This window comes from Ursus arctos, unplaced genomic scaffold (assembly GCF_023065955.2).
Source record: "Ursus arctos isolate Adak ecotype North America unplaced genomic scaffold, UrsArc2.0 scaffold_11, whole genome shotgun sequence".
NCBI classification, from domain to species: domain Eukaryota; kingdom Metazoa; phylum Chordata; class Mammalia; order Carnivora; family Ursidae; genus Ursus; species Ursus arctos.
Window position 1 is genome coordinate 38,206,833 of NW_026622775.1, and position 25,172 is coordinate 38,232,004.

The following is a 25,172-nucleotide window of genomic DNA, read 5'->3' on the forward strand; positions in this document are numbered from 1 at the left end:
TTTGAATCTTCCTCCCTCTTATCCATTCACACCTCCCCCACCCCCCACCCCCCGCCATACAGTTGGTTTGCAAGGATAAGATACAAGCCTCTAATTGGACTGATGCAAAAGGCCTATTCATGCTCATCCAGTCTCCACTCCAGTCCACCCCAAACTGTTTAGACAAGTGCACATACCCAAAGCATTATCTTTTATGTCAAAGCCATAGTTAATAGTCTTATGTGTTCCTAATTTCCAGCTCAGCAATGAATAAATACTCCGGGTTTTGCGTTGGAGCTCTCCACAATCAAGTCTACTCTTGCTAGATATGTTCCCCAAAGAAACACATTTAAATGTAGTCTGTCACACAGCTAAGAACGGTCTTTACAGTGTTAGTGTAAAACAGGGTAGAGCAGGAAGGCTTAGAAGCAGCAGTTCATTTTTTTACCTTTACTGGGAAATAATAAAAACAGCCTTCCATGGGTATTGCTTTTGTTAAAGACATATTATTTTCCTTAATGATATTCATATAATGTCTTTCTCTAAAACAGGGTTTAGCTTTAGTAAATTCACTCACAAATTTAGCAACATCAGTTAAATCTGACATGATTCAAAAGTTTTGGCTTATAGGAAAAATATAAAAACTCGACCTTTTTTTTTCAAATTGTAGATAAAGAACAATTCAGTAGATAGGAAAAGTAATTTTTCAATATATTTCAGTTGACTAATGGTATTATAGACTGAATTACGTCACCTCAAAATGCATACGTTGAAGCCCTAACCCCCAATGTTACTGTATTTGGAGATAGGGTCTTTAAAGTAGTCATTGGGTTAAAGGAGGTCAAAAGGGTAGGACCCTCGTCCAAAACACGAGAGTGTTCTCATAAGAAGAGACAGACAACAGGGATACATACAGGAAAGACCATGTGAGGACACAGCAAGGAGGCAGCTGTCTGCAAGCCAACAAGAGAGAAGCTCTAGGAGAAATCAGCCCTGCTGGCACCTTGATCTTGGACTTCCAACCTTCAGGGCTTTGAGAAATACATTTCTGTTGTTTAAGCCACATGGTCTGTGGCATTTTGTTATGGATGAACAAGCTGACTAATACAAATGACAAGTCAAGAAGAAAAATAATTAGTGATTTGAAAAGAGAGAAAAAGTCAGAGAAAGGATGAGAGGTACATTCAAACCCGGAACAGACACATAGAAGATGTAAGAAACCCATATATATATATATATATATATATATATATATATATATATATTCACATGAATTTCCTCTACTATTTACGCTTGCTCTGATGAATACTGAAACCTGATTCCATTTTCAAGTCCCAGAGTCCCATGTTTCAGTTTAGATAAAACCATCAATGTGTGGTCGTGAAATCGTCCTTGGATTTTTTTAGTCCTCTAATTGTCACACACTCCTAACAGATGTCTTCATGCTCCATTGGCCTCCATTCTATTTACTTGACAGTCTAGGTACCCTTACAAAAATAGTTACTATCACATTTCAAGCAAACCATTGTGATGATCACTTTGGCTATTAGTACTCGTCAAATAAAAATTAATACACATATTTATGAGTTACAGTGGTCCGCATGATGCAAGATTTACCCAAGACATGATAACCGAACGAAAAGCACCACTTTGGAAAAAAGATGACTTTCAATGGAGAATCATTTTAGGACTGAAATAGTCCATAGGAAAATCTCACATATCAAAATTAACCCAGGAAACTGCTAGAAAAAAAAAATGGTAATTCAACTCTATGTCTAATTTCACAAATACTCACAGGACAGTACTCCCGAAACACTGATGATGACCCATACAAACTAGGCCAGCTGGGGTGAGGAGTCAAACGGGAAGACTTTGTTGGCACAATTCCTCTCCAATCAGAGAATGTTTTGTCTGTTAGAAATATCAATGTAGGTTAAAACAATATTTATCCAAGAAAAGTACACACTGGTCATACTGCTTAGTGTTACAAAGAGGAAAGTGAATCATCTTTATGGCCCCATTATTCTGTATTAAAATCGCATCTTGTCATCTAATCAGAGAGATGGAGAAACCATCACACTGCACAGAGAGGCCTCAGTTAATTGGCTCCCTCATACAGCGAAGCTCTCCTGTTTTTATTGCGAACAGTGTGCCCATCAGAAAACTAATAGGTTCATTCTTTTGACTCTCTTCTCTTCAAGAACACTGACTTCTTTTTTTAAACGAGGCTTAAAGCAAAATCATGTTTGTGAGTAGCACTTAACAAATATCAGAGGAAAACTCTTCTCCCTGTTACATCAGTACTTTAAAAGAAAACTCAGAATTATGAGGAAGGCACACGTTTTGAAATTGCAAAGTAAGTGAAATTATTAAAAGCACTTAAGCAAACAGGTTGAAAGAGCAAAAGGTCAGCCAACATATACCCACATATTTCTTCTGTCTCGTGGCAGTTGTTACATGAGATTTCCTCAGAGAAGTTTTTTTTTAAAGATGGGGAGATTTAAGATTTATTTATTTCTCAAAAACATTAATCATTTAAAAGAAAGGAAAACTCAGTTCAATCCTGCCATCCAAAATGAATCAAACTATTTTCACATTTCCAATTTTCTAATACTTATTTATATACATATATTCTTTCCTGAAACTTTCGATTTAATAGAGTCATCTGTGGACTGGCTAATTTCATATAAATTTAGAGAAAACTCAGAAGTAATAAATTCTCTCATTTCATTGCTTCAATTTATTTACAGGATCATAAGTTAAGCATCCTATAGGGAGGCAGAGGAGGAACATAAAAGAATTAAAAATGTAATGTTATCTCAGAGACATCCCAATCAATAACATGCACACATTCTACCCCATTCTAATTTTATATGTATATACTTTCTCCCATTTCAGTCAAAAAGAATCTTTGTCCTCTATCAAAAAGGCAAAGCCTCTAGAAGAAGCAACATAATAAATCATATATTTCAATCACAACTCAATATGAATAAATACAATTCTTTAGTGGAAGCAAATGCCAATAATGGAAAGATTATAAAGAATTGGAACATATTAGTATCTGGAAAGAGGCTAGCAAAGGAAAGGCCATACATATTATACTTTAACGGGGGACTTTTATAAACCCAGGGGGATATAAAAGGATAGCATACAGTTATTTGAGATGTATAAGCCCTCACATTTCTTATGACGCTTTCTTGAGTAATTTGAAGCATTCTTCAACCCACTAGCATTATCTCTGGCCCACCTACTTCCCTTAATGAACTTCTAGAATAAGTGTTTTCACATTTTAGATAACTGGGCATCTCTTTCCAATCTCCTTTTTAAATTTATAAACCCTTGCGGGACAAAGACCATATCTTGGCTGGAATTGCCCTGTGCTTCTGGTTGTTCAGCAATGCAATTAAGGTAGCTATGTAAACACTGGTGAACAAGAATTAGCCTCCGGAGGTGAGAGCTCATAAGTAAGGGAGTTTCCTGATCACTGAACAGCCCAACCCAAAATGAAACTAAATGCTATACAAATTATTTTTCCAAGACAGTCCAGAGCATTTCAAATATTTTATCTTGTTTACCCACAGAACAGACTCCTGCAGTTGAGAAGGCCATGCATTATTTTCTCCAGTATATACGTATCACACTAGAAAATATAGCTATAACTTTTCCACTTCAAGAAGCAGTAAACCCTCCACTAAAATCCTCAAGGTAATCATTCACAGGTTGATGTATGCTAATGACTCCTCCTCAGAAGCCAGGCACAGAAGGTGACATGCAGCAAATACCAGTTTATTCCACAAAGTCAGTCAAAAGTTATAAACTGATAGTTTGAAGACCAAAGTCATACATCAGACTAAATGTTCACAAACCCTCGCGGAGCCAGCAATCTTCACAGATACTGCCGCAGAGGAACAGAGATTCTGACTGCTGGGCTGGGGGTGAGCAAGAGTAGGCTGTATACTGACAGGTGGAAAAATAAGAAATCTTTTCGGTAATCCCAGTTTAACAGCCAGCAAGATAGAAGAAAATATTCTGATATTAAACAAACCTGGGGGAAAATGTAATATCAAAATTGGGAAAAAAACCAAAAAGTTTCCATCAGATTAACAAGGAGTCATTAACTGAATAGAAGCTGACTTGGAACCTAAAAATTTTGTTAAATAACTCCCCATTCTGATGTCTTCCTGCCTTTGCATTTCCTCAATACTTATTTAGACTCTCTTTGAATAATATTATATATTTAGTTCAAGTTATTTTGTTGTCTCCTGCATATCTTATTTTCCTTTCTAAACTTAAAAGTCTTTTACTTGCTTTGTATTTCCCATAAAACTGAATATACGCTGTCCTCCAAGCATAAATTCAATATATGCTCCTGGACTTCTTTGGCATTGACTGAAAGGCCATTCGGCAAAACTGTTAAGAGTGAAAGGCCCATACAATGCAACTGATATCATATCTGAAAGAATGGGGAAAAAAACCTTCGAAACGGGTTTTTTAAATTCTATTTTTTTCAGCACCAAATATTTTCCACCAGATTATCTTCCCTCACTTTCTAGTATCATCTTGATGTTTATAATGGTAATTGTTTTTAAATACATTTCAGGTGGGGGTGGTTTTCTATTTCCCGGTATTATGTAAATTTATATAGTTAAGTTTTATGTAAATTTTTTGCACAGATGAGAGTTCTAAAATCTAATAAGCATAGTTATTTTAGAAACTAAAATTACTCAAATGACTCACAGAAAACTGATAAGATCCTATACTATGGTGATATTGACAAGAGAAGGAAGGAAGGAAGGAAGGAAGGAAGGAAGGAAGGAAGGAAGGAAGGAAGGAAGGAAGGAAGGAAGGAAAAGAAAGAAAGAGAGAGAGAAAGAATGAAGGAAAGAAGGAAGGAAAAAAGGAAGGAAGGAAGGAAGGAAGGAAGGAAGGACGGACGGACAAGGAAGGAAGAGAAAATCCCTAGCTAGCTAAAACATTCACCACTCTGTAATCTTTGTAGTAACAAACATTTCCTACAAGTGGCAAATGGATAGATTTGTCCAAGTCACCGGAATATCAGCAAAGGACCCAAAGGCAGTAGAAGTTGAAACTTTTCAAATACACTGTTCCAGTCAACCATGAAAGAAGGAAGAGGACATAGTGTATGATAATAATACGTAATGTAATAATAGAAATAGTTCATAAGAAATAGTGTATGCAGCTGCCTCCAACAGAGCTGATGTCCACATGGAAGTGTGAAGTATCTTTAAGAGGATATGACAGAGCCCAAGACACGAGTGGGTTCAAGTGATCCTGTGTCCCTAGAGCCTATTTTATGCCAAGCTTGTTCTGTTTCCCTTTTATCAATTCCCTTGTATCAATTAATTCTTTGAGTTAATTGCACATGCAGTTTTAATCTGTGGGTAATTACAAACAATTAATAGTTAGGAGACAGAATTAGCAGTTCTTAGTTTGATTATCTATATAATTAAAAGGGGTGGTAAACTAGAGTTGACAAATAGCATCTTAATCACTTGAATAATCAAACCCCAGAAGCTTGCTTGGGCAGCTGAATTCCATCTGCTATATTAGTTCAAATTTTAGAATCAATGACTGAAATGTCCATGTAAATCATTCATATTGTTAATTTATAGTCAATGAACAATATGTATTCTCAAATTGCTTAAACTATTTACCTTCTTTCATTTGCTTAAAGGAGCTGTTTCCAAAGGATTCAATAAAAATAAAGATTCAACAGACGAACTTATGTATATCTACTGAATACCAGTTAATATTCATGGCTCCCAAATCTTATATTATAAAACATCTAAGAAATATGGCTAAACTTTTTTTGTACTAGATTCTAATTAACACTTTTATTTAAGCATGTGGTGAAAGACAGCAAATAAGACATACCTATAATCCTTTTTTGGCTTCTGATGGGATCAGTCATTTATAGATACAGAGCAAATACGAAGGAGCAGGATAAACTTAAGGTGAGTTAGAAAAACATATGAAGGATATTCTTATTAGGATATAATACAGAAAAGTGGCATCACTACTGCATATGTTTCTGAATTGCCAAGTATTTGGACAAGTTTGGCAAATACTTTCATGCTAAAAGTGGATTTTAAGAATGTTCAAAAAGAATCATTTCTGGTTCAATATGTCTTTGTGACTTTTGGCTGTGAGGCAGTCCCACTAAAATACTGTAACAATAAAGGAAAAGATGAAAATCTCAAGTTCACAAAAATATAAGTCTAACTATTTACCAATTTGCAGATGAGAAAAAAAATTTTTCTTTAATTAAGATGACAGAAGTGAATTGAGGAAAGCAATTAGTGTCCCTTACATAATAATAACATTCCTAACCCATCTGAAAGATGTTAGAAAAAGACTTAATATCTCCCAAGAAAAAGATAAAGAAAAAAGAACAAAACCTATTTCTTTATAATGTGGGTGTTGCTTTTGGAAAACGCTCCTTTTCCATTCCCTCAACTACCAGGATCCACTTGGACACCCCAACTCTCAGGAAACAACTAGGAGAGGGAACAATCCTGACTGTAGCACCAGGACTACAGTACTATTGTAAAGGAAGAGCTCTGTGCAGACAGTGGGACTGACAGGACTTGATAGAAAAGTATAATGGGGATTGTAATTTTCATGCACTGAACAGCTAAAAATAATAAAGAATGAAGGTGTGGAATAGGAAAGGCCCCACCTCGGTAGAGCTAGACTGTTCCACATGGACATCTCCAGGTTTCTGAGAATAAGGCAGAGAAGTGGGCATTGATACCTGCTTATCAACTATAGAACTAGGAAAGGTAACTGACACATTCAAGTGAACATGGAGTAGAGTAGATAAAAATCCATATGTTCTCTCTGTTTGTAATCACTCACTGTGCACAGAGCTATTTCTCTTCATTTAGGGCAGACTAAACATACTGTGGCCCACACTGATCATGGCAATGCTAGCTAACATTTATTGAGGACCAAGATTGCTAAACACTTTACATGCATTACCTGACCTAATCTGCATAATAACCCTAGTTTAACAGAGGAGAAAGCAAATTAAGTCACTTGCCCAAGTTCAGACAGCTAGTAAGCAGTTGTGTAAACCCAGGTCATTCTGAATTTGAAGTCCAAGTGACAGTGACACAAGGGGAAAGGTCCCAGTGGAAGACTGAACAAAGGCCCCAAAGATATTCACATCCCAATCCCTGAAACCTATAAATGTTAGTTTACATGGCAAGAGGGATTTTGCAGATATGATTAAGAAACCTGAGAGATGCCTGGGTGGCTCAGTTAGTTAAGCAGCAGACTCCTGATTTCAGCTCAGGTCATGATCTCGGGATCATGAAATTGAGCCCTGCATTGTGCTCCACATTGGGTGTGGAGCCTGCTTAGGATTCTCTCTCTTCTCCCTCTGGCTCTCCCGACCCCCTCCCCCATTGCATGCACACTCTCACTCTCTCTCTCTCTAAAAAAAAAAGAAAAAGAAAAAAGAAAGAATCCTGAGAGGGAAAGATTATCTGGGATATCCTGATGGGCCTTATGTGTACTCACAAGGGTCCTCACTAGCCTACAGAAGAGGAGAAGGAAATAGGACTACAGAAGCAAGAGACTAAAGTGATTTGGGGAACAGGTCATGAGCTAAGGAATGCAAATAGCCTTTAGGAGCAGAAAAGGCACAGAAACATTCTTCCCTAGAGTCTCAAAAAAAAAAAAGAAAATCAGTCCTGGGGAACATCTCCACTTAGTCCAGTGAAACTGATTTCAGGTTTCTGGCCTCTAGATCTGTAACAGAATGCACTTGTGTTGTTTTAAGTGTGTAGAGTAAATTGTTAGAGCAGCCCTGGGAAATTAATATAGTCTGCAATTCTGAAAATCTAGTAAAAGAGTTTAAGTCAAAAATATTCTAATAGACCCAGAAGAAAATTTTAGAATAGTATTGGCATTCCATTGTACTATAACAAGCCAAACTCTATAAAAGAGAAGCCAAAAGCAATAGAGGTAGAAAATAAACTAAAACTTTAAACAATAATAATATTTGCAAGGGGCGCCTGGGTGGCACAGCAGTTAAGCGTCTGCCTTCGGCTCAGGGCATGATACTGGCGTTATGGGATCGAGCCCCACATCAGGCTCTTCCGCTATGAGCCTGCTTCTTCCTCTCCCACTCCCCCTGCTTGTGTTCCCTCTCTCGCTGGCTGTCTCTATCTCTGTCAAATAAATAAATAAAATCTTAAAAAATAATAATAATAATAATATTTGCAAGATAAATGAAAATGGAAATTAGTCATTTTTTAAAGGCAAGAAATACAAGGAAACATAAATGTAATGACAGAACTAAAATGTTCTTCACACCTAGTAGGAGTGTAAGAGACAGTACAGAGTATCAAATGACAGGATTTAGCAGTCTTCCTAGAATACGGAAGTATCTAAAGATGGAAATTATGAGAGAAAAGATTATAGATTAAAGAGGACAAAAAATAAATATCCATCAAAGGAATCATATACGCTACTGAAGATGAAACCAGAACAATCAGAAATAGAGAAAACATACACTACTGAATAATAATTTCCTGAGCTGAAAAAAAGATAGGAATCTTCTGAATGTTGGGGTTTATTGTGTGTTAGGAGAAAGTAATTAAAAGAGATTTGTATGCAAGTACATTCTGCAAAATTACAGGAATAAAGAAAATTTAAACTACTAGAAAAATTCATACACATTTAGAAAGAAAAAAACATCTCAAAGGTGTAAAACACAGGTGGTTATCTAAAGTCTTCTGTGAAACAACAAAAGAACCAATAAATAATAGAACACCACAAACAGAATTTTCAGGAAAAAGAAAAGTTGTGAAACAAATTTTATAACCAAATTGTCTTCGATTTATAAAGGCCAGGGAAAAAATCAGTCTCAAATATATGAACACCCTGAAAGTCTGCTGAGAAAAGTCATGTGTTTTTGTTTAAATAAAAAACATCTATCTGAAGACCAAGACATGAATCAGAATTAAGGTTAAAAGAGTTTAGGAATCATGGGCTAAGAGAACCAGCAATTCTTCCCATAACCAGTGCAGCCAATTCCAGTGGGACCACGTGTAGTCACGTGGATTCACAGCTCAGACTTACAGCATGGTCCCACCAGCCCTAACCTTATAGTTTCTTTTCTGCTTTATTCTACTTTCCTAGGAATGAAACAATTTGTTTCCTAGGTATAAACGTGAACTCACTCACAGTTCAAATGAAATGTTCTTTCAAACAGACTCTTGTTCTAGGATTATCAAAAACAGTAACCAATGACCAGCGTTGGCTGGTCATGCACTTAGCCATGGCTAACAGTTTGGAATATGTACCCAGAGACCCAGTAAACAAGACAAGAATAACAAAGAACAATATAATCACTGTTTTCATTTTCACAGGACTTAAATCATGACTTTTCTCCTTCTTAAAACTTCAAATGGAATCACCTAAGTCATGACAAACCCCTCAGGAAGTGCCTCTTTCTATCATGAGAACAACCTCTGAATATTCCTATGGCACTCTGTTGTTGAAGAGGAAAAATATACCTGGAAAACCGACAGTAGGAAATACACCAGAATTTCACAATGAGCATCTCTGGGTGATAGAAGAACAAAGGATTATCTTTTCTGTGTGATAGTGCTCTGTATTTTCCACATTTTCTGCAATTAATTATAACTAATTGCAACTTTAGAGAGAACACATTTAAAATAAGGCTATATAATTTTAGGTTAAAATAGGCAAAAATTATGTAAAAAAAACAATCAACAAAAGCAAAGTCTAGAGAAATCACAGAACTTGAGGCACATTTACCTCTAAGGAGGCATGTTCTCCTTTTTTTCTAACAAGGACGTTTTGTGCTTATAAAGATGAAAATACAATTTGTTTAAACCTTATAACAAGTATACATACAAAAATAAATGCTTCCTTTAAATTTGCCTTCAATGACCACAACATTTGGTCGGAGGGGGAGGAGGAGATATAGTATCTTTAAAGAGTCAAAACTCATAATTCCCTCCCAGGAAGTAAGAGAGACGGTCTGCTGTGTTGTAGTAGCTTTGGGAAAGTTTGGTCTTAGGCTGAGAAAATACTCTTTATTAACTGAAACAGAAGCCCAGGCACTAGGTGTGTCACAGATTTACTTCTGCAATAGGAGGGCAGCTACCTGAACACATGATCTGAAAATGCCTCTTGATGACAGCTCACCTGTCATTTTTGCCAAGAAGCACTATGACAAATACAGCACATGCTGGCCGCTGACTGCAAACTCCAGGGAGGCAGAAGTTGTGTCCTGTCTGCTGTTTTATCCTCCACGCAACCACAATGCCTAGTATAGAATATGTACTAATAGTTTTGAACAAATGAATGTTACAATGAACTGGATGATGCTTGTGTTACAGATGGCAATGATGTCATAGGTTTCTAGGTGTAAAAAAAAAAAAAATACAGGACAAGAGTTCCAGGAGAAAAGTGGATATTGGATAGTAATTCGTTGGGAGTGTTCTTAGTGGTCCCTGCCCCACCCCTGCAAAGAGAAGCAACAAATAACTAGCCATATGTTTGTCTCATATAATCCTAATTTTTTTTAATTAATTCTTCCAGGTTTACTGTGCACTGATGTTTGGACAACATGGATCTTACTAACTTTAGTCAAGGTTTTGGTGCCAACATACATGAGTTGGACATGAAGGGGTAAGCACAACAAACCTATTTGGCTCAAACTCTGCCCAGCTTGGTCTCTGTACCACATGGAAACAATCTGAAACAGTCAAATCTTATATTTTAACAGTTTAAATGCCAAATGAACAAAAAAGAAGTAGATTGTTAGCTAAGAGGTGAAGCGACTCCTTTACTTGTCTCTGAAGCAAGTTGATAATCCCAACATTAAAAAATCTGGAACCTCGAATGACTGTGAAGTTGAGGGGATGACTTTCCATGATGCCTTCACATATATCCATCGCCAAAAAAATATGCACATGCCACTCCCTTCCAGTTATAAGGAGGTTGACCTGAATATTTAGCTTTCCAGAAATTCTGTGATGAAGATATAGTTGTTTTGTAATATAAAAGGATGATTAAGTTTTAAAAAACAAAACTAACTACAAAATATTTTGTCACAAATCTTTGTTATTTTATTTAGTCACAGGTTATGCATGAGTTAGAATAATTGTGCAAATTCTGGAATGAGCTCGCCTTTTTAGAAAACAAAAACAAGAATGTAATCCCCTAAGAAAGACTGTTAATTTTTAGTTATTTCCATCTGTCTTTGATGATTGGCTTGTCAGAAGATTGAAGTTCATTAATGTATCATTATCTTTACTAAAATTCATTAAAGCAATACATTTAAGGCAGGAGAAAAGATTCTGGTGACAAAAACAAAAGGATAATCACAGAACAGCATTTTAGCTCTGCTTATGTCGGTATTTTCATTCTAAATGTTTCATTGTATTCTTTTCTACTCTCCTAGTCACAGCTAGGAGAGAATTAGTTTGTCACCTTGAGAGGTACAGACCACGTATGACTGCTGAAAACTAAGTTGCAGGCAGAGTATTATAGAAAATTAAGTACAAAGAGATTCACAAAGCCGAAGTCAATAAAGCTATAGCAAATATTACATATAAATATAACAAACAATATTAGTTAAATAAGCTAACAATATGAACTTTTTATTATTATGATAAAAAGTACAATTATTGGACTTGAGAATTAGCCAATTTCTACTCACCCTTTTCAGTCTTTTCAATCATCAGAAAAGAGGCAAAGATAAAACATAAAACAATGTTTCTACGTCTTAGAAATACAAGTAAAAGTCTAAGTTCTGGGTGGATGATGAAAACTCTGGATTTTAAAGTGTTAAATATTATCTATAAAGCTCAGTAGCCATGTGGACCCTGTTTCCATTATCACTAATAAATGAAAATTGACTGTACTAATAAAATATTTCACAGATGCTCTGTCTTCTTACTCCTACACAGCAACAGATCAAATTTAACAAAATTTGGTTCTTTTGAGAAACATAATATGTATCATTTTAGCAGCAACTTTAAGAATAAATGAGAACAAAATAAAGTTTATTTCTTAATTTACCTTACTGGTTTTACTAATGACTATGCCAATATATGAATCCTTCCTCTAGTTAAAGTGTTATACTTGCCTTAACCTAAAAAAAAAGTATTGAAGTCCACTCATTTGCCTATGCCACGGTCTCCACTTGTGATGGTTAATTTGTGTCAACTTGTCTAAAACACAGTGGCCAGGTATTTGGTCAAACACATCTGGATGTTGCTGTAATTAGATGAGATTAACATTTATAACTCCTCTGAGTAAAACAGATTGCTCTCCAAACATGGATGGGCCTTACCCAATTAGTTGAAGGCCTTAGACCTCCCCGCAAAAAGAGAATTCTGCCAGCAGACTACCTCCAGACTCAAATTTTGGACTTGTTAACCTACACAATTGCATAAGCTAACTCCTCAAAATAAATCTCTCCACATATGGAGTCAAGAGGAGAGAGAGATTTAAGGGATCACAGATGAAGAATGAGAGAGAGGATATCTATCATGTATCTATTTTCTATCTAACTATACCTCTATCTATCTATCAAAACCTCTATATAAATATATAGACAAATAAGTATAGGGGCGCCTGGGTGGCTCAGTCGTTAAGTGTCTGCCTTCGGCTCAGGGCGTGATCCCGGCGTTCTGGGATCGAGCCTCGCACCAGGCTCCTCTGCTAGGAGCCTGCTTCTTCCTCTCCCACTCCCCCTGCTTGTGTTTCCTCTCATTGGCTGTCTCTCTCTCTGTCAAATAAATAAACAAAATCTTAAAAAAAAAAAAGATAAGTAAGTATACATAGATAAAGATCTAAGTATATCTATATCAAGAGATAGAGAAAGTTGGCAGGGGATCCTACTGGTTCTGTTTCTCTGAAGAACCCTGACTACTATACCCCTATAAGACATCCTAACCAGTATCCATCCCAAAGCATAGCCAACTTTCAAGGCCAAATTTTCAAGGCCCATCATCTTTTCTCTCCACTCAAAAAAACACATTGGAATTCAAAGGAATGTGACTGGCATGATTACAAAGATAAGGCTCAATCCATTCTAATTATTGAAAATTTACATAATTTTCAGAGTTTTGTCTTTTCAGTATTAAGAAAAATATGCCTTGCAACCACCTCACTGATACAACAATGTGAATGATCATGGAACCAGAGACTACTCATCTCCACCACTGGAACAGAACACAGCTCATCGCTTTCCTCATTATGGGTTACCTTTTTCTGTGTTTTAATTCAGTCACAAATCCATAAATTCTTCATAAGACATGGCTAATGTCTAATATTTACTTGTATTCCTATACACACATGCACAGCATTTTGTATGGTCAGTTTTCCAAAAGTTAAAAAAAAAAAACTTTAACCAACATCACTTTGCCTTCAAAATTCAGATGATACCTTCACTTCCATTATGGTTACTTATACCAAAATGTCTCTATCTCTGTAAAAGATAAGAAGCAAAAATTATATAGCAACTCCCATCTCCACCTGAATGAAGCCTCTGTCAAAATATGATGAAAAATACAGAATTTGAACAATTACTAGATATTAATTGATATTAAGTTAGTTTTAGATGAGATAATGATATTTTGGTTGTGCTTTAAAAAGAGATTCCTTATATTTTATTGATGAAAGGATTTTGAAATATTGATGGAAGGATATCAAGGAATTTGCTTTAAATAGCCCAAGTTGGGAAGGGAACTGAGTGGGTGCATGGCTGAAATAATACTGGCCATGAATTTATAATTACTGAAGCTGGGTGATGAGTACTTGTGGGTTTATTATCCTACTCTCTTTATTTTTGTATATATTTAGATTTTCCATAATAAAATGCTTTTTTATCTGTTTATTCCAAAATGCATAAACTTTTCCAATGCCAAGAAAAGTTTGAATTAAATAGCTAATCATCAGGAAAAAAAGAGCAGACGGCAGAGCAAAACATGAATAACAATACTTTTCTATCTGGCAAGATCTAGGTTGAAAAAGGAAGAATAGGACTGCACAATAAGGTGCAAGAAAGCTCAGCTAAGCAAAATCCCCACCAAGTCCTCACATGGTGGCTTTGTTGAAAATATTATAAAATCCGAGGCTGGAACCTTCCTCAGGGAGAGCAGAGCATCAGAAATTTCTTTATTGTCTGCCTTCTCCAATACAATATAAGTACTACAAGGTCAGTAACTTTTGTCATGTTCACCAGTATCTCTCCAGCAACAAGCAAAGCACATACAGTAGGTGCTCAGTAGATACCTATTAATTATTCCTGTATATAAAATATGTTCTCCCTGGCTACCACAAGACTATAAATTATTAATTATAGATATTAAACTATTAGAATAAAAATTCATTTCAGAGATTCAAGTTTTAATTATATATGCATCTTTCCGAAAATTATTTATCAGTAACTTACATCTATTTAGCATGTTAAGATGAACTTCTACATACACCATCTCATTTTAGCTTCATCCAAAGAGAGATAAAACAGGGATTACCTCTCCCATTTTAGAAAAGAAAAAACCGAACCTCAGAATATATTGATCTGCTGAGATTCTAATCCTGGTTTTTGTTTTGTTTTGTTTTTTATTTGACAGAGAGAGAGAGAGATAGCCAGCAAGAGAGGGAACACAAGCAGGGGGAGTGGGAGAGGAAGAAGCAGGCTTCCCACCGGAGCAGGGAGCCCGATGTGGGGCTCGATCCCAGGACCCTGGGATCACACCCTGAGCTGAAGGCAGACGTTTAACGACTGAGCCACTCAGGCGCCCCCTAATCTTGGTTTTTTTACTCATGATCCTTCACTCTTCCAATTGGAGAACCATTCGTATGTTCTTTGAAGATATCTCTAATTAATCAACCATTTTCACTCAGTATTATTAATTCTAGGAGAGAAAACATCCTGAAGTTGAGCCCAGAGTCAAAGGATGAGAGACAGAAAACCAAAACTATTATGTGGGCTTTGAGATACAATATTAAGGAATATCATTTGAAATATTAAAAGATATGTAGAGTTCACCTTTCACTTTATATATAGAATGCCACACACAAAAAAAATATTTTCCACTCTAGCAATGAGAACAAGACAGTCTATAAAACAATAATTTTTGAGCCACTAAGAGAGCTGAGGTCACAAGGTAACCTAATGAACAGGTTGACGAGCTCTTCCAAGAAGAGACAAAATGCAAGGTTGACAAGCTCCTCCAAAAAGAGACAATACAATTCACCTTGGACAGACCATGAGAAGAAGAGATGACCATCATAGAAGCATGCAAGAAAAAAACCGCTGAAATTGTTTATGAATCTTTAAAGGTCAAATGCGGACTCATTTGGTAGTACAGAATTTTTTTTTTTTTAAGATTTTATTTATTTATTCGACAGAGATAGAGACAGCCAGCGAGAGAGAGAGGGAACACAAACAGGGGGAGTGGGAGAGGAAGAAGCAGGCTCATAGCGGAGGAGCCTGATGTGGGGCTCGATCCCATAATGCCGGGATCATGCCCTGAGCCGAAGGCAGATGCTTAACCGCTGTGCCACCCAGGCGCCCCGGTAGTACAGAATTCTTAAAAGCCCAAATGGGGTATCTGCATCCACTCTTCTACCCTTTTCTAAAGGCTTCCAGTGAGTCTGATGGGAAAGACCGGGGTAAGGCAAGAGATCTGAGAAAGACCACCTCTGTGGTGCAGGTGTGTGGGTCTAACCTTAGCTTATAGGTGGAGCAGAAGAACCTAGAGAAGCCTGTCTCCTAAAGAGACACTGCCAGAGGGCAACATGGTGGTTGGCTGCTGCAGGAGGAAAGCCAGGAAACTCAGCTAAGTTTATGAAGCCACTAAACCCTGATAGCAAAGTCAGACAAGGAGTTTATAAGAAATAAAAACAGACCAGTATCCTTAAGAAATATAGATGCAAAAATCCTTAATAAAATATTAACTACTCAAATCCATCAATATATGAAAAGCATAATATATCATGATCAATTAAGTGTAGCTCAAGAATATAAAGTTGGTCTTGTATATGAAAATTAATAGTGTAATTCACCACAGTAAAACACTGAGAGAAAAATCAATAATCGGTAAAGTACATATACAAAAACATTTTACAAAATTCAACACACATTTATGATTTAAAAAATTTTTTATCGCAAACTAGGAAAAAGGGAAATTTCCTAATCCTGATAAAGGGAACCTACAAAGAACTGTAACTAATGTCATACATGATGGTAAGATATTGATGCCATCTGCCTAAGATCTGAAACAGGATAGGATGTGTGTAATCACTGCTTCTATTTAGCATCGTGCTAGAGTTTCTAACCAGTGCAATAAAACAAGACAGAGATAAAAGACACACAATTTGGAAAGAAAAAACTGAAGCTATCCTTATTCACAATGACATGACTGTGTATGTAGAAAATTCTAATGAACTGAAAAGAAAACTAGTAGAACTAGTAAGTGAATTTAGCATTGTTGCAGTGTACAAAATCAATTAAAAGCCAACTGTATTCTATATAGCAGCATGAACGATTAGAAAAATCAATTAAGAATTAATTTAACAAATAGCCTGTAAAACCTTAGATAAATATAAAATATATACTTTACAAATATAAAATATTGCTGAGAGATTAAAGACTTACATAAATGAAGAGATACATTATACTGATGGATTGGAGACTTAATGCTAAGATTGTTGTTTTATATCCCTCAAGTGATATACAAATTCAAAGCAAAGCCAATTATAATCACAGCCAGCACTTTTTCTGGAAATTGACAAGATAACCCTAAAATTTTGTTTGGAAAAGCAAAAAAAAAAAAAAAAAGAAACAAAATTGGAGGATGTATACTACATAATTTCAAGACTTACTATAAAGCTACAGTATTTAGCTAATGTGGTATTGGCAAAAGGATATATAAATACATCAATGAAAGAGAGAAGAATCCTGAAATAGACACACAAAAATACAGAGATTTTTGACAAAGGTACTAAAGCAATTCAATGGAAAAAGAAAAATCTCTTCAACAAATGGTACTACCTTAAGCCATACACAAAACTTAATTTCGAAATGGATTATAGGTTAAAACATTAAAGCTAAAACAACAAAGCTACCAGGAAAAAAGTACAGAATATCTCCACAACATTGGGACCAGCAATGATTTTCATTGGGACCAGCAATGATTTTTAAATAAGACACAAAGCACAAGTCACAAAAGAGAAAATGAAAAATTGGACTTCATCAAAAATAAAATTTACTGCTCATAAGAAAAGGCAAAAAGAAATAAAAAAAGCAAGTTATACACTGTGAGTAAATATTCACAACACATGACAATGATCTAAATCCAGAATATATAGACTCTTACAACTCAGTAACAAAAAAACCAAATCACTCTATTTTAAAAATGGGCAAAAGAGACACTTCACAAAAGATATACAAATGGAAAATATGCACATTATACGCAAGTAATGAGTCATGGAACTTTACATCAAAAACTAGGGATGTACTGTATGGTGACTAACATAATATAATAAAAAAATATTATTAAAAAAAAAAAGTACTCAGCATCATTAGTCATCAGGCAGAGGAGAGCAAATTGAAACCTCAAAGAGCTACCCCCACTGAAACGGCTTAAATGAAAGAGACTGACAGGAAATGTTGGAGAATGGGGGGCAACAAGAACACTTATACACAGCTGATGAGAATGTAAAATGGTTACCACCACTTTGTAAAACCCACTGTCCTTCTTAAATAGTTAAACATACATCTATTCTGTAACCCAGCAATTTCGCATCCAGGTATTAATCCAAGAAAAATGAAAACAGGCCCACATAAATACTTGCACCAAATGTTACTGGAAGCTTTATCCGTAATAGCTAAAAACTGGAAACAATTTGGATGTCCATAAACAGGAGAATGGATAGCTACACTGTGGTATTATCAAACAATAGCAATAAAAAGAATGAACTACTCTCTCTCTCCCCCACCTCACTCTAAAAAAAAAAAAAAAAAAAAAGGTGGGGGGGTGGCACCTGGGTGGCTCAGTGGGTTAAGTGGCCAACTCTTGATTTCGGCTCAGGTCATCATCTCAGGGTTGTGAGATCGAGCCCCGCTACAGGCTCTATGCTGGGCATGGAGCCTGCTTAAGATTTTCTCTCCCGGGGCGCCTGGGTGGCTCAGTCGTTAAGCGTCTGCCTTCAGCTCAGGGCGTGATCCTGGCATTCTGGGATCAAGCCCCGCATCAGGCTCGTCCACTGGGAGCCTGCTTCCTCTCCCACTCCCCCTGCTTGTGTTCCCTCTCTCGCTGGCTGTCTCTCTCTCTGTCAAATAAATAAACAAAATCTTAAAAAAAAAAAAAAAAAGATTTTCTCTCCCTTCTCCCTCTGCCCCCCTCTAAAAAAAAAATAAATAAATAAAATAAAAATGAATGAACTGATACATGCAACAACATGGATACATTTCAAACACATGGCAAATGAAAAACTTCAGACAAGAACATACATGCTGTATGATTCCATTTATATGAAATTCCCAAATTGGCCAAACTAAACTATGACAACAGAGATCAGGTCAGTGCTTACTTCTAGAGGCAGAGAGTACAGTAGGGGTAGATTGATTGGGAACAGTCAGACAAAAACTTTCTGGAATGATAGAAATGCTGTGTCTTGATACCCATTCCACAAAACTTAATGAATGTTACCTTTGAGATATAAGCATTTCACTGAATGTAAGTTATATTTCAATAAAAAATAAAGATAAATGAAATATTCTATGTGCCTTCTATTAGCATCTTTACATGAGCAATTTATATTACTCACGTTCTGGTGCCAAATCAAATTTAAGTTATAATCCTAAAAGGTTAAAACCTCCTCCCAAATACTTTAAAAGTACTTTCTAATTTAAAGTTCATCTTCAGAATCAATCAGTCACAAAACAAAGCATTTCACAATCTAAACAGCTGAGTAGTCTTTCTGAGAATAAGCTCTTGTTCTTTTGCTAGCAAATCCACCAAATTTTAAAAATCATTTTTTAAGTACTGCATTGAGGTGGTTTTCTGTTAAGGAGAAGAAGCATTCCTGTGCATATTTTAAATTAGCATGGAAGACTTCTTTAACTTCAGAATTTCTGCAGTATTATACAATTCAAGTTCTTAATATTCCATTCTAAAAGTAGTAATAAAAGTTCAACACTTCACAGTCTATACTTAACTTCTACATAGTCTTGTCTGATTCTCATATTTACCATGAATAGTAGATAAAAGAGGAATTTTCTTCCTCATTATAAATAAGACAAAACTTTGGTTTTCTCTTCTTTTATTGTTCTTCCTGATATTCCTGTTTAACTACTTTCCTCTTTGATTCCTTAAATTCTAACCATATTTTCTAATTGTAGCATGTCCCTTTAAGGCTTTGTCCTTAAGATCCCCACTTTTCGTAAATAAATTATTCTTTTTATCCAAGTATTTTTTTTCATTTTGAAGCCAATCTTTTGATATAAAGACAATTTAATGATGCCAAAAATATATTAAAAGATTTTTAGCAACTAGACATTTTTGATGTATCCTTCAGAAAATATTTCTTCCCATTTCCATTGATAATTAAAAACCTGACAAAACAATAGAAAAACAGAAAATTAAAGAGTAATGAGTGAATAACTGTAATTTTATTTAGCCATTTTACTTATTATTTTTCTCTACATCAATTTATTAATTCTAATGGAAATTGTTTTTAAAGACCTGTGGTATTAGAATCACACATAATCCTATCTATTTTTAATTATGTATTATTTCAGAAACACTAAAAATTGAAAAACATAAATACCATTTTAAAAATTCATGCTCTGCAGATTAATTGTAGGAAACCACTTTCATTCACATACAATTAAATGAAAATGATTAGGGGACAATTAAGATCATGAAAAACATAAGAATTCTTTTTAAAAGTCTATGTGTTTTCCCAATTTTGTAAGTGGAAAATAAATGGTCTCATTTTTTAAACCACAATAAAAGAAAATGTACCAGTCATTTAAATATTTTTTCAATACATCTCTGAACCAAATTTTGCCCGACAGAGGAACTGAAGACAAAAATTAGAAACCCAGGAAAAGAAGACTTTATAACATTCAATGATACTCATTTTCATGCATTAGTCTTCCATTTTTTAAGTCAGATAAGCTTGCAAAATTTTCGACAGCACACATGGTCAAGAATTATTAAGTCTAATTTTTAAAACTTTTGCCAGAGAAACCACCTTACTTGTAAAAAAGGGATTATAAATCTGGTTGGAAAATCGACTGGAAAAATAGGCAAATTAAAGAATAAGGTCTTGCTTTTTGTATTCTAAAAAACAGCTCAAAGGTCACTGTAAGTAAATTAACCAATATTAAAATTTGGGCTATCAAGGACAAAGTTAAATTCTCAGTGTGTATATTCAGGAAGAAATACTCCAAACAATGAGGAGAAAGAAAGAGAAAATTAAAAAGCAAGATAACAAACAAAAACTACCTTCAGAAAATGCTCTCACAGAAGTTTGCTTTATAGGACTGATGGTACAAGTAATTAGTTTGACAATGAATAAATGGCACTTTGAAGAATTGATAAACCCAGTAAACCTTTAAGTCAAACCACCTTGGCCTGTATTTGTTTTTAAGCAACAGAATTATAGTTTGCCATCATAGTTTCACTACCTCATGTTTAAAAGATTCATATGTATGAAATGCTTGAAAGAAACATCCCTTATATACGCTGTACTTCCCAGTGGACATAGCTTAGCACAAACTGATAAAAATGAAGGGTCATAAAACAGAAAATCCATTTTCATACTCATTGGTATGTAATTGAATAGATTCTTTGAGTAGATGCTATAAATTAATTCCAACTTAAAAGCAATGAAATATTTTACCTTTTGCAAAGCAGTCAGGAATGACAAAACTATTCTTTTCCCCCTTTAGCAAAGAAGGGATATTCTGTGATTTCAACAGTTATTGCCTTCATCCATCTAAACTATAAACCCATCTCATGGACTGCACGGAAAAATTTGGAGCTCCTTCAAAGTTCAATCATCCAAATACAACAGAGATTCTCATTGGTTTAAAGTGTATTTTAGAACACTAGGATATTGTTCCAGGATATTAAATTTGAAGAATGACTGACTTTGGTTTCCTTATGAGTTAGGACATAGTAATGAATAGTTCTCCTTAGATTTAGGATAGATTCAAAAATAGATTTAGGGACACAAATAGGTCTACTGGTCCATAAAATTTGTATCAGCCTTTGCCATATGTATTAGAGAGAAAAAAACACATCAGTTATTTTTCTTAATTAGGAATAATAAATGTGGTTACTCAACAGAACTCACACACAACATAGTATCTACCACAGAGAGGTTTATGTTCTAAGACATTTACATTCAGTAAGAGTAGCCTACAGGTCAGTGCTTAATTTCTTTCTTTCTTTTTTTTTTTTTTTTTTACTTCTTTTTCTTATACCTCTTTTTTTATTCAGAATTGTTATTTACCACCATTACACTCACTCAGGCAAGCAATACTTACTAAACTTTAGGAATTTAGTAATGCAGTGTCATTTTTTTCAGGGCTAAATACATTGTTATACCTAGTATTTCAATCCAATACATGGTTTTATTGTCTACAATCCCAGCAGGTACTTATTTCGTATTTACCAGGTGCAGCTAAACACTGAATGCTTACTACATGCCAGGCATGTGCTGAGTGTTGAGACTACGAGATGAACGAGACACAGTCCCAGGCTTTGAGAAATACACATTCTAACAGGGAAAAGTAAATAAAGACAACTCACTATACCACTCTGTGGTAAGTGTTTACTAGATATACATTGTGGAGGTTCACACAGAGACGAAGCAATTCTACCTGAGGAGTCCAGGGGTAATTTCACAGGTGTGATGGGACACTTGAGCTGGATACTAAAGGTCGATGAGTAGCTCCAGCAGGAGGTGGAAGAGTTTCTGTCTCACAGAGAAGAACAGCAATAAAATTGAGGAGTTAGGAGTCCCACATTCCCAGGGTACTCAAACGCTCTTAGAGATCCCTTAGTACGGAGTACTTGAGACTTAGTACAACTGTTTAGCCAGCCTGGAGGGTGTAAATGAAAGAACTTAGGCAAAATCCGTAAGTTGCCCATGATATCCACAGAGGCTGACCAGGAAGGACAAGACTGGAAGTCAGGAGCTTCTTAAGAAACGTAACTGATGGGGAGGGGGGGGCACCTGGGTGGCTCAGTCAGTTGAGCATCGGACTCTTGGTTTCCACTCAGGTCATGATCTCAGGGTTACGGGATCAAGCCCCATGTCAGGCTCTGTGCTCAGTGCAGAGTCTGCTTGAGATTCTCTCTCCCTCTCCCTCCCCCTCTGCCTCTTTCCCTGCTCACACCCTCTCTCTCTCTCTCTCTCTCTCAAATAAATAAAACTTAAAAAGAAAAAAACAAACCTAACTGATGATTTAACAATGTGGCCTTTTCTTAGAACTCCAAATAAATCTCTCCAAAGGATTAACCTTATATTCCTATTTTAAACCCTGAGTTTACTCTACCTTCCTACTGTTATATTTCCTAGTGTAATTTTACAATAACTGATGAGATGTTTAGGACTTATCCTTTGTATCTAATAGTCTCTCTGGTAGTAAAATGGTCTAGAGGCACAGTCACCAACCAACTCAGTGTGCACAATACTGCCTCTATTTTAGCACTGATAGTCATGCCCAGAGCCAACTGGGCCAGTTGATCACTCTAAGACTTCCCACTCCCTCAAGGCGCTAGCAGAATAGGTACACAGCATTGCTTTTCGTAGTGAATTTTTTCTTTTAAAAATCTGTTTTAAAATGTAACATACATAGAGAAATGCGCATAAATTATTATGTGTACAATTTTTAACCAAGAACAGACCACTTAGAAGAAATAATATATAGGGTACCACCCCAGAACCCTTCTTTCCCAGTGTTTTTCTTCCCCCAAGAATTAACTCCTTCCCTGAATTTTCTTGCAAACGTTCCTTGTCTTTTTAACATAAATTTGCCAATAGTACTAAATGGTAAAACTTAGTTTTACCTTTTTACTTGAACTTCATCTACCAAAATGCTTTTATGCTTTGGTTTTAGTGCTTAGCATTACGTTTATAAACCTCATCCACGCTGCTACATGCGGATGTAGGCTGTCCACTTTCTTGCTGTACACTCTTCCCTTGGATGCATTCACCATAATTTATTTATCATTGTCCTGGTGATGCCATTTTGTTTCCAATTTCAGGTTATTACAGATTATGCTGCTATGAACATTCTTGTATGTGCATTCCAGTGCAGTGCATACGAGAGATCCCCGAGGGCTGTACTAGTGGAAAGTATGGTCAAGTGAATTAGCACAATCACCATCACCTGGGAGCTTGATAGGAATACAGATGCTCAGGTCCTAACCCAGACCTGCAGAATCAATCTCCAGTTCAACAAGATTCCTTTGAACATTAAAGCCTGTGTGAATGATAAGCAGTACGGGCTGAGAAGCACGGCTCTATAGCATATGCTAAGGAGTGGAATCACTGCAATTAAGCTTTACTTGACACCAGCAGGGTGAGAGTTCCCAGCCTTCCACATCCTCACCAACACTTTGTCCTGTTAGTCTTTTAGATATATAACAACCTGGTGGGTGTGATCTGGAATCTCCTAGATTTCCTTTGCATATACCTAATCACTAATGAGGTTGAGCATTTATTTATAAGTTAATAACGGATTTGGATATCCTTATTTCAAATTTCCTTTGCCCATCTTTTGTCCAGGTTTCTACTAGTTTGTTTCTCATTTTCTCCTTAGTTTGAAAAAATCTGCTATATATGCCAGGTTTTAGAGAATTGGTGGTTGTATGTATTGGGATTACTTCTCCCACTTTCTGTGTTGTCTTTTTACTCTTTATGGTGCATTTGATGAACAGAATTTCTTAATTATGATACTTGTAAGCTAACCAGTTTTTTCATTTATGTTTGGTGACTTAGTTTATTATTTAAGAAATCCTTTCCTACTCCAAGGTCCCAGATGTATTTCCCTATACTTTCCATGAAAGAATTCACATTCCTTAACTTTTTATTGAAATACAGTTCATGCAGAAAAGTGAACATGAGAATTCAGGTTAGTAAATTTTCACCAACATCCTTGTGAATGACGATGAGATTTCTAGCAACTAGAAACGCCTCTGATGTTCCTTCCCCTTTCATCATGACTCCTCAAGAATAAGATGATGTGAGATAATTGTTCAATTTTGCCTTTTTCTATGGGGATAATTAACTTTTCTAGTACAATGTATTGGAAAGTCCCTTTTATTTCCACTCATATGCACTGCCACCTCTTTAGTACGTCAGATACACATGTGAGACATAGATCCCTTGCAAACTCACAGCTGCACTTTGGCCTGCTGGCTACTTTCCAGTCCTTGAAATAGGAAGATCACACTCCAGGCCTTGTGCCAGCACTGGCACCCCGACGCCCTCTGCTCATCTATCCTCTCCTGATGTGGACACCAGGCATTCATGGCTTACTAACTCTTTGTACCAAATGTCTCTTGTTTAAATCACTCTGTACTCCAGTTCTCCTGATTGGACTTAGACTAAAATAAATCCTTTATATTTTCAAAATAAAACCCTTTAACATCCTCTGAAATATGAAATTAGAGCATTTTATTCTTTGAATTCTTGATAGAAATTGCCAGTCAAGCCATCTGCCCCGGCAGTTTTTGTGGAAAGATTTTTCAAAAATAATTACCTTTTTTAAATTAATTTATTTATTTACTTATTTATTTAGAGAGCATGAGCTGGGACAGGAGCAGAGAGAATCTCAAGCAGACTCTGATGAATGTGGAGCCCAAGGAGGGCGGGGGGGGGGGGGGGGGGCGAGGGCTCAATATCACTACCCCTCATGAGATCATGACCTGACTGGAAATCAAGAGTCAGACACCTTACCTACTGAGTCACCCAGGCCTAGGTTTCATATTCTTTGTTGAGTCAGGGTGGATTATATCTTTCCAGAAACCTTCATATTGTGTCTACATTCTCAGTATTTCTGTCATAACGTCTTCCCTCTCTTCTTCTACATCTATGATATCTATAGCAATATCACCTTTTATATTATTTTTTTAAGATATAATTTA

The 25,172-nt window shown here is 35.9% G+C and overlaps 1 protein-coding gene across 1 annotated transcript in view; it reads right to left on the reverse strand.

Moving 5' to 3' along the window:
• The window catches only part of IQCM (IQ motif containing M), a 190,808-nt gene that overhangs the window by 75,701 nt on the left and 89,935 nt on the right, over nt 1-25,172 (reverse strand). The window contains exon 8 of the mRNA XM_057310113.1: nt 1,775-1,890. Coding sequence (XP_057166096.1) covers nt 1,775-1,890 — 116 coding nt within the window. The remainder of the gene's footprint in view (nt 1-1,774; nt 1,891-25,172) is intronic.